This window comes from Pundamilia nyererei, unplaced genomic scaffold (assembly GCF_000239375.1).
Source record: "Pundamilia nyererei isolate P.nyererei 1_Seehausen unplaced genomic scaffold, PunNye1.0 scaffold00424, whole genome shotgun sequence".
Lineage (NCBI taxonomy): Eukaryota > Metazoa > Chordata > Actinopteri > Cichliformes > Cichlidae > Pundamilia > Pundamilia nyererei.
This window is the reverse complement of record NW_005187825.1, coordinates 77170-88203: the sequence shown is the minus strand read 5'-3', so window position 1 is coordinate 88203 and position 11034 is coordinate 77170. Positions and strand designations below refer to the sequence as shown.

Here is an 11034-nt window from a genome sequence, read left to right as displayed (position 1 = left end):
GGTCTTTATCAAAGGACAGAATCCATTTATCTCTGGTTATCACGGGCAAAGTCACATTTGAAACACTTCCATCTCTGTCTCACCAAACTACCCTAATCAAAGAAATCAATACCAGCTGAGTATAACTGTGAGCTTTATGTTATATGTTTACTGTTGTAAACTGTGAGTGGTGACAAACTGGGTTCAACACTGTGCAGGACTCCGGCAGCTGTGCTGCAAAGCCGGCTGATTTGGTGGTGATTAGGTAGCTAAAAGACTTCAACAGTGGTTATAAGAATTATTTAAAAAAGTAAACGAGAAAGACAAACGTGAGGTGAGACGGAGCTGCCTCTGGCTCTAATGCAAACTTGTGTAAGTGAATCAGAGGCTCTCAGTGCTTCGAAGTTGTTTATTCATTCCTAATGAAGTACGACAGAAGGTCAGAGGGACAGGCGAACACATCTGTGATGGTGTAAACCTGAAATCATGCAGCTGCTCAGAGTGCTGTACACGGGTGTGCGTGACAATGAGTAACCATGGTTACAAAAACTCTCATCATCCACAGGGAAAGAGCTCAGGTTATTATATCCCTGCAAAATCAAGAATGCGCAATACTTCAGCATTAGTGTTGTAACATTAATAACACTGACACTTTCAACAAGCTTATCTCTGATTCCAGAGGAAATAACGTGTGCACTGTGTCACTGCTGTTACTTAAGGGGATGGTTTTGCAGTTTTCCTCTTTACATTTTATTTAATGTGTCCAAAGTTATTCTTCCTGTTAAAACAAACTTTTCCCTTCCCATTGTCACCCAGTGTTTTCTCAGTTCAACATAATTCATTTAAGTTGAATATCATTAAACTGTGTGGACACAGAATCGTGCTAATTACTGCCGAGTAACATAGAAACCTACAGTTTCACTCACCAATGTGTAGAAGGGAGGGTTTCTGTAAAGCTAACCACACAGCAAAATATCAGCTGTCAACCAGTAACAGAGCATGTGTTTGGGATGTGGTGGGATGGGACATTTTGGCTTGTGCCTAACAAAGAAGGACAAAAGTGGCATTGAGTTCAATTAGTCATTCTAATTAGGTTTTATTTGGTTTTATTTAAGAAGGTATGTTCAGTCTGTTTTTTTTCTTTTGGTAAGTTCAGTGTTCAACAAATAGTTTCAGAAATGCAAATGAAGATGTTGCTTGAAGACGTTTCACCTCTCATCTGAGAAGCTTCTTCAGTTCTAAGCTCAAATGGTGGAGAGCCCCAGATATAAACCCAGTGGGAGTTTCCCCCCACAGAGGGACAAAAGGACCCCTGATGATCCTCTAATCGCCTGAGCCAAGGTGTGAAACTGGGTGTGGGTCCCAATCAGCCAGAGTTTCAGGTGAGCTCATTGTGAAACCTGGCCCCACCCTATCATGTGATTTCCTGAGGTCAGATGGCCCAGGATGTGAGTGGGCGTTAAGGCGTCTGGGGAGGATCTCAACACTGGATTATAGATGGCAGACAGTTGGTGTCGTAAACCCCGCCTCTGTTCAAAGATGGTCGCTCACAGTGGACATAGATGCTTCTTTCACTCCTCTTTCAAACCATCTGTCCTCTCTGTCCAAAATGTGAACATTGGCATCCTCGAAAGAGTGACCTTTGACCTTTAGATGCAGATGGACTGCTGAGTCTTGCAGTTGCATGACGAACTCTGTATTCCTCGTCCACATGTAAAACGCAAAAAATGAGTTTTAAAAAAATCTCCGTTTTCGGTGATTCGAAACGCCGTTTACGTTTTCAAAATCACCCGTGTAGGTGCGGACGCAGCGTAAAAGAGTTAGTAGTTTATTTTATTACTACCTGCAGATTACCTGTATTTAGTTAATTGTTTCCTAAATGTTTGAGGTGTGAAATAAACCGCAATGGAGCAAAATATGGGCGTGTGTGTGTTTGCGCGTGCATGTGCGCGCGCGGGGGTGGCGTGAACATTTTTCTTGTAAAACAAAGGGGGGCCTGGCAAAAAAGTTTGGGAACCACTGAGTTAGGAAAACATAACATTTGAAGACAAGTCTCGAAAAAGTACTACAATACGTTATTATTAGTATTAATAGCTATTACTGCTCACAAACCCGCCTGCAATACGAGCCAAATACGTGAGAGCTCGCTTTTATGGATTCAGTGGTGTTTTTGCCGCTGCGGAAAGTGGACATCACAGCAGAGGACGGAACATTACCGTCACGCAGGGGTTTCCCTTATATCAGCTGAGCACCGGACTGTACCATTACCCTGCCTTATGGGGGACACACTAGGGAAAACGGACACAGTTAAAATAATTACATCCAAGTGTGCCCAGAAATAATAATTATCGGGAAGCATTTATACATACAAACGTCGATGTAATTAAAGTTCACGAGCGCTGTATTCAGAATGTTCGGGATTTGTCCGAATACCACCCGCAATTCGTGTAGGCTTCCAAAAATGGCGGCGGTTTCTGTCAGTGTGGAGTGAAACTTTCCTATTTCCAGCGAAATTCTTCCTCCATTCTAGCATTTTGTCGACTGTAGTCGAGTGTTTATTAAAGTAGGCATCTTCGGAAGACACCGGCGTTTGACAGTCGTCGTCAGGACTGAGGGGGTGACTCTAAGCTCCGGTTTTGAGCACCAAATCGCTGAGCTTCCTTCGAAGTTGACGGTAGCTGAGTGCCTGACATTGCGATCATAGCGACTGTTGTCATCGTATCGCTTAGCGCCGAGCCGTCAGGTGAGATTGGACGTCGGTCGATTAGCAGTAGATAGCTTTGCGGCCAAAGGGCGTCGGAAACAAAGCGGTTGGTGTTTGTGTGTGTGGATCGAGCCGGGGCAGATTACAGATCCCGAGGACGTGTCACGTCACCTGTCAGTTGGAATAAATAGGTGCTGTTGGATGTCACCGCCACTCTGTGCCGCACTGAATTTGGTTTGCTAGCGTCGTGTAAGTACCGGCTCATTTTCACCCGTGTTCTCGCTTCACTGTGCGCCCAGACAGCTTGTTGTGTTTTGGGGCCTACAGTCACTTGCCTCCATATGTTTGTACTGCGCTTTTATTATGCTAGCTAGCTGTTAGCCGTCATTGGCTAATTTGTTGTATTATAATTTGTCTAATGGCATATTGCGGGAAAATAACTAAGTGCAGTTTTCATATATCGCCTACATCGTGGTGACTTTCTTTAGGGAACAGCAGCGAGGGACGTGGTTGGTGTTTTCTTGATTTTCCGGGCTGCCTCAGAGCGGCTCATGGCTGCTCGGAGATTGTAAATGTCAACTTTCTGTCTCTAACGAGCGTTTCTAATGTCTCTTTCCTGATTTGTTTATGTTGGACAGCCATCCTGGCAAATCAAATGGAGAAGCTTCAGGACCTCAGCCAATCAGAGCTACAGGAGCTCCTGGACAGTCCGGAGAGGGTGGAATCGATGGCTCTGGAGTCCGATGAGGTGAAACTGGTGCTTCATTCTTCTTCCCCTTTGTCGAAACGCCGATTAAATTCCCTTAATGAGAAGTCAGGAGTTTGATTATGTGGCATTGCAGTGACCCTACAACCGGTTTCTAATTTAAATCTCAAACGGTCTATAAAGTCTTTCTGCCAAGGTTACATCAGCTCAGTGAAAAGTGACAAAGACGAGGCGGTCAGTGGGAAGCATTTTAGTTTTAAATGTTCAGTAGTTGTGTGGTACTTTTCTTCTTCAAAATAATAAAGTTAGGAGTTATTATAATTGTCCTAGAAGTGAGCAAATAGGGATTTGCCTTTGTCCCTGTAACCTTTGCTTTGTTTGCAGTCATGCAAAATTGTTGAGTTGTTCCGAGGAACTTCGTGTCCTTCATCACCTCCTATTTCAAATGACTGACTCATGTCCCCTTATCTCTGAGCTGGTTCAAACTGAGTCCAGAATACTTCAGGTGTTTTGTTTTGTGAAAGTGTTCTGATGATTTCAAATGATGGCAGATCTCCTGAAATCATTAGGTTAGATACTGACATTGAACTGCTGATTTGACACAAGCTTGCAGAAACCTGAGCTACTCAAGGTGAACAGAGACAACACAGTCACCTGTGAGAGGAGTATCAGTGGTTTATCTGCCATTTCTTCATTTGTCATCCAGTTTAATCCGATTTTTAAGGACTGAGTGCACACCAAGACAGAGCAGGGTTTCAGGTTAAAGCTTGTAGAGAGTCACTTTGTCGGTTGTCACGCTGTGTTAAGTTTTCATAACTTCAACTGGGAGGAATGGGAAGAAATGACGTGCTTTGTGGCATGCTGCTAGCAACAAAGTGCCTGAAGATGACATTTCTAACTTTGCTAAGCTGCCTGTTGTGTGCAGACACAATACTGGTTCATCCCTTGAGTGAGCCGATTTTTCTGCTTGAGTGATTTATAGGTCAGAGTTAGGTGGCTTAACAAACCAAATAACATTCCCCTGAACATGATCAGGTACAAGTACTGAAAACAGCCAGTGTCCAAAGAAAAGCCTGAGAACTGTTGCTCACTTTGAAAATGACGCGTCTGACTGCGTGGAAGCAAAATGGAAAGAAATGAGGTGAAGGCTTTTTGGGCAACTCTTTATGCCAGCCTGACTGCAGTGACACTTTCAAACATGCTGCTAATCCCAGAGGCCAACAGACGTTTTCCACTGACGAATGTGTAATATTGAGTCAGTAAATAATGACGCTGCGACACAGTTTCCTTTGAGTTCTAGTCGTCTCATATTAAGACTGTTGTGAAAGTCGTGTGATGTTTTTGGGGTCGTAATCGTGGAAAAAATGTCCCCATAGCTGTATATGTGCGTCACAAAATAATAAACATTATGTACTCACGCATGAAAAACAGCAGTCAGATAAAACTGATGAGCTGTGCAGAGAGCGGACAGACAGCAGAGCTGTCCCACTGATGCCACCAAAGTCCAGTCCAGGGCCGGATCCTGGTCTTGACTTGACTGAACGCAGCGTTAGGAATGTTGTTCAGCTGTTTCACATCGCAGGGCTGTACACACAAAGACACAGGCTCGTGTTAAAACTGTAAAGATATGCCTCAGCTGTGACGCGTACTCACAGTACAGGAACAGGACACGCACACACTTATGTCAGCCTAACAAACTTATTTACTGCAGTTATTTTACACGCCAAGAGCAAGATGGAGAATCCGGCTCGTTTGCAGCACACACGAGGCTCCTGTGTTAGTCGCTGTGGTTGCAGTAGTGCTTTTGATATGACTCTATGTTCTACACGAGGAGAATCTGCTGACATCCTTACACCAAGTCAGTCCATCGTTCGGTCTTTTAGAGAAGACTGCTGAGGCTTACTAAACGCCACATTTCAGTACTTGTATATGTGGTGATGCAGACACACTGAAGGATCTACACAGACACGTGTTTGATGCCGACACTTAAAGTTATAATTCCCATTGCATCACATGCTTTTGTTTCAGATCCAGAACATCCAGCTGGAGAGAGAAATGGCTTTGGCATCAAATCGCAGCCTGGCTGAGCAAAACCTGGACATGAAGCCTCGCTTGGAGTCGCAGAAGGAGCTGCTGGTGGAGAGATATTCTCAACTAGAGGCAGTCAGAGAAACCTATAGACAGCACTGCTCCCTGAAAGGTAGGGGGAGGGATGAACACTGCACACTACTGACTGCACCTGACTCACTGAGTGAGTTTTCATCACGTGCGATGATCACATAAAAGCCACTGATTGTCAAAAAAGGTTAAAGTAAAATGGTAAATGGCCTGTATTTATATAGTGCTTTTCTAGTCCCTAAGGACCCCAAAGCGCTTTACATATCCAGTCATCCACACATTCACACACTGGTGATGGCAGCTGCATTGTAGCCACAGCCACCCTGGGGCGCACTGACAGAGGCGAGGCTGCCGGACACTGGCGCCACCGGGCCCTCTGACCACCACCAGTAGGCAACGGGTGAAGTGTCTTGCCCAAGGACACAACGACCGAGACTGTTCAAGCCGGGGCTCGAACCGGCAACCTTCCAATTACAAGACGAACTCCCAACTCTTGAGCCACGATCGCCCCAAGTAGATTTGTCTTTTTGGACGTTGACTATAAATGTCTGAAATGGGAACTGGACTGATTCACGTACAGCACTCTTCTACTCTCTCTGAGCTCTTACTACAACATTCACACACACTCACACTCTGATGGATGAACTTGAACCTGGTTGAGTATCTTGGCGTGCAGACTGCAGGAGGCAGCGATCGAACTACCGACCTTCTGGTTAGTAAGTGACCTGAAGTGTCACTCAGAAGCGTTTCTTTGTTTTTCACCTGATGGGGTGTTGTTGTCAAACTGCTCCTATTTTTCCGTCTGTTATAGGACTTTCTTTTTTTACATAGGTACACTTGGTGTCATTTTACACATTTATTTCTGAAAATGTCAGAGCCGTGCATCATTTACTACAGCAGCGTTTCTTTATCATTTAATGTGTAGTTAAACGCACAAAGGGGAGTGTCACTGGTCGGGGTCAGGCGATGATGTAAAGTGAGTTTGACATCTACTAAAATGAAAGTCTCAGATGACTCTGAATCCCGGTGACCTTGACCTCAAAATGAGAGGTCAGCCTTTCTGAAAAGAGTTTCACATTTATACCACAGGTGCTCCTAGTATGAGGCTGGCAGTGCCAGTGCCCTGGGTGTGGTAGTAGTACACACAGTGTGGGCACTGGACCCATCCCTCACCGTGGCCCCTGAAAGCCTTTATGTGACTCAGGATTTTATTATTTCTCTTCTGCATCTGTATGTTTGAAGTGCCTTTGGAGAAGATACCCCAGGTACTCTTTCATGCATCCATCTAGGTTTGCATGTGAGACTGTTAAATGTGTTCATGGATGCAGCTCAAAGTTCAAATGTCCTTGAAGTGTTAGGTGAGAGTGAAAAACACCATATAAACGCCAGCCATGTACCATGGGCCAAACTAAGACTGGGTGGGACGAACCTCATGGACCTGATAGTCAGACGGAGTTTCAAGAGTGAGTCGGTAATAAACAGTCACCTCAGTGAAGGAAGGTTCCCAGTTCGAACCTGTTGAAAAACCTGCTTGGCAGGTTAGCTGGTGATTTGACAGTGGCTCATTGTGCGACAGTACATGGTTATCTGTGTCTGTGTTTAAAAACAGAGGGAGCGCCAGCTTCAGAGAGCTGAGTCTTTATGTGCCCAATACATACAAATCCTAATAAACTGGCACCAGATGAATGTGCAGTGTTGCAGTGAGTCGTAGTTCTTCCTCCACCGCTGTGCAGGTGGAGCTGCCAGATAGATGGATCGATACATGAGGGGACCATGGCAGTATTGAGTCTGTGTACAGCCACCGAGCCAGAGTGAGCGAGGCACTGTGTGTAAAATGGTTCGTTCAGAATGTGTATAAACCCTCTTGATTCAAAGCTGAAAGTGTGCACTTCAGCACCGTTATTGAACGTTCGTTTGGAAACAGTCTGCAGAATCTCTGTCCTTAGCAGCTGGACTTTTACCTGTGCAGCCCACCCAGGTAAAGTCTATTTGTGGGACACACAGGTGGGAATTTCCCAGCATGCCTCTCAGTTTGCCTGTGTTTTTAATCCATTATAATAATGTGAGTCCACAGCTCTCATCAGTCTGAGCGTTTAATGTTTCCATCATCAGACACGCCCAGGCTCATACTCGGTCTCTTTCTAACTCTTGCTCCCCTCAGATGGCATGGCAGGTCAGGTGTCTCCAGAAGCGCTGTTCTCAAGACTACAGACAGAGGGCAGCAAAACAGAAGAAGAGTCAGAGGTCAGTGTTCGACTGTCAAACATGTTGCAGGTGCATCGTTTAACGTAAAGGCAGACGCGTCAATGTTTTTAACGTGGGCTCAGCATGTTCAGGTAATATGAGCGAAAGGCAACAGTTTAAAGTTGGGTTCTAAACGCCGACGATCACGAATAGATTAAAGAGTTTCCTGAAGATGGGATGTGTTGTTTCCTATGAGTCTCTGCATGCATGCAGACATGACAGCGTGGTGGAAGTCAGTGTGTGGGCTCAGGAGCAGCGTTTCCTGCTTCACCCACTAATGCATGTACCATTCGATGAAACACTGAGTTTTAAGTTGGATTTTTGAGGCTGTTTCAGATTAACTGGACTGTTCTGTGGTCTGACCAATCAAAATGATTTTTGATGCCGCCATCTCTGAGATGGAGCAGACAGACAACCTGGTATGATATCATTACACGATGCATTCTGTAGCCATGATTGGCTGTGCGTTAGTGCACATGGTACGGTGAATTTGCTCCTGAGTGAAGAGCCCATTAATGCTGACACATCAATGCAGGTTTTGGAATCACACAAATCACCATCAGATGATGTCTTTGGTTCAGAAGGTCTCAGCCTGTGAACGTCTACGCCAGTGTAAAGTTAGTTTCTCTTCATAAAAAGTTATGGACACATTCACACTCCGATGGATGCATCAGAAAGCAACGTGGAGTTAGTTTCTTGCCCGAGGATATTTGGCATGCAGACTGGGATCAAACCACCAACCATCTGGTTAGTAGGTGACCTGCTCTGCCAGCTGAGCTGCAGCCACAGGTGTCAGGATGTGGTCAGCTTTCACTGAAGTGATCAGACAAAAGCTGGGAACGCTTTGTTGTCCCCGTGGAAGAGCGTCTGAGCTGCTGCCTATGGTACCCACCCCCTGAAAAGCAGCGATGGATGGGTGAGCTGGGATTCTACTTCCCACGAGCTCACTATGCTCCAGTCAGATGTGACTGACGTAAACGTCACCATCAGGCAGCGAGCGTGAGGGTCCACGTGACCTCCTGATGACTCTGCTCCTCCTCTTTACTCAGCCACACTCACTGATGCCTGTAAATATGCGACCCACCTGTTTGTGACAGCATGGTGGACACTAGGGTTGGGCGATATATTTACGCATGCGCAGGCTTTGTGATGGGCGGAGCAATGTAATTATGCACGGACTGATTTGCGTGTTTACAACACAGAAGTCCAAACATGGACGAACTCATTTCCAAAAACAATTATGGCTGTCAGCGTTAACGCTGCATTAACGTGATTAACGCCATTAAAATCTGGAGCGCAGAACGAACGAACTTTGGACAAACTGCCCAAAATACGCTGACAGAGACATTTCAGAGATTTTGACTGTCTGTCATGCAATCGTGTTTGTCGTGATGACCCCTCATTGACTCGCCAATCACCAATTTGGGATGAAAAAGGTAAACCTAAGGATGTAACCACAGCGGTGTGTCACTCGTGCAGACGTATAGTGTGAGCAAAGTCCTCAAACACGACTAACTTAGAGGAGCATGCACGCGTCCACCATCCAGCTGAGTGTGTTAGGCTGTCACCAGCTTCTGCAGCTCCAACAAGCATCTGAGTGCCCTGTGAGGAGGGGCATCGCAGATGAAAGAGGGTGTTGTTAAAACAGCGCTATTATTTGCATTTCTGTTGACTGCTTCTATTACCTACATTATTATTAGCAAACCTACTCATGGGCTCAGCCTATCGGCGATAGTCGGTATATTCGTCCAGTCGCCCGAACAGCTCGTGTCTCCGTGCTGTGTTTTGGATTAGTTGCTTCATTCATCAGGAAATTCAACTAAAGACTAGCTGGACTAAGTGCGCCCCTGGGCACACTGTGTTATCTAGTTGGGCAGCTCAGCAGTGCAGACCTATCCGAACTAGAAATGCTTTTACTTTGAAGGATTTTGCACTTCCTTTAACAGCGGCTGCTGTTTATCTGGGCTGTGGCAGGCTGTGGGCTTGTTTTCAGGGTGCTGTCACATTGTGCAGGTTGTGAAGCAGTGGGTCCCACCCCGCAGCACATCATTAGTCTGTGGCTACTACAAGTAATTTGACCTTAGAGGTAGTTTGATACCTGCTCAGCAGTAAGCACCGCTCATTTGTCTTACCTGTCTCGTCCCGCAGGCTCTAGCAGATGAGTTTCTGGAGGGATCTCTTCCGCTGGACTCCTTCCTCGACCGATTCCTCTCCCTGCGCTCACTCGCTCACAAAAGACGCGTACGGATAGAGAAACTCCAAGAAATCCTGCGACAGAGGAGCGAGGGCAATGCCACCGCCATGACGTCGTCAGCATGCCTGAAAGAGGACTCTGCCACCCCGCTGTCACCGTGGGATCAACAGACAACAACAGCAACGACGACGAATCAACAGCAGCCGAGTTCCAAACCTCAGAACGCCTCTCAGCCCGTGTCCTCGTCTGCAGGGGGCTCATCTGGGCTCCCCTACAGTCCGTACCCCGTGTCGGGCCCTACTCCTCCTGCTGTAGTGGCAGCAGCAGGTTCTGTTCCAGCCAATGCCCCGTCACAGTTCCCTCCTTACCCAGGTCCCACTTCAGCTTTCCCTCCGGCAGGGAGCTACTCTGGCCCTAGCCCCCCTTTTGGGCCCCCAGCTTCGGCCAGCTGCCCTTACCCGGCCCAGCCCTCCTTTCCTTCGCCACATCCGGGCTCAGCATTTGGCCAGTACACCCCGAGCCACGCTCAGAGTGGCCCTGCGCCCTACCCGGCCTCCTACAGCTACGGGGGCTACAGCTACCCATCTGGGCCAGCCTATTCCAATTCTCAGTCAGCAACAGGGAGACCCATGTACAGACCGGGATATGGAGTTCCACAGCCGTACTCCTGAAAGCACTGCTGCTCCGCTGTCTCTCTTCTTCTTAAATCTTTCCTCCTTTGCTGTCTCACCATTTTCTCTTCCCTCACTCCTGCTCTCCTCGCCCTGTCCTTTCTCCGATGCTCCCAGACTCAAGAGGTCTCTCGCTTTACTTTGTTGCACTATTTCTCTAATATCAGTCTGTCTCTGTTTATTTCTTTGCCCTTCCTTTGTCGACCCACCAACTCCCCCTACTCTGGTCTCAGGTTGTTGCGTTTGTGTTTAAGCGTTCAAACACTGTCTCTGGCTCACTCACCTTCTTCCTTCTGCACATCGTTGTCTCCTCCCTCCTCTTCCATGTCATTTGTGTGTGTGTGTGTGTGTGTGTGTGTGTGTGTGTGTGTGTGTGTGTGTGTGTTTGGCAATCAGAAAGTCCTTATAGACACAAGTG

The 11034-nt window shown here is 46.7% G+C and overlaps 1 protein-coding gene across 2 annotated transcripts; it reads left to right on the top strand.

The window, feature by feature from the left end:
- Positions 1-2124: 2124 nt before the first annotated feature.
- vps37c (VPS37C subunit of ESCRT-I) lies at positions 2125-10974 on the top strand. 2 transcript variants are annotated; one of them, XM_005753374.2, is made up of 5 exons: positions 2125-2722; positions 3322-3431; positions 5418-5589; positions 7669-7751; positions 9900-10974. In XM_005753374.2, the coding sequence occupies exons 2-5, from the start codon at positions 3339-3341 to the stop codon at positions 10614-10616; spliced, it is 1065 nt and encodes a 354-aa protein (XP_005753431.1). In that variant the 5' UTR covers positions 2125-2722; positions 3322-3338; the 3' UTR covers positions 10617-10974. The 2 variants fall into 2 exon arrangements, with proteins under 2 accessions (XP_005753431.1, XP_005753430.1); XM_005753373.2 differs by having other exon boundaries at positions 2126-2932.
- Positions 10975-11034: the final 60 nt, after the last annotated feature.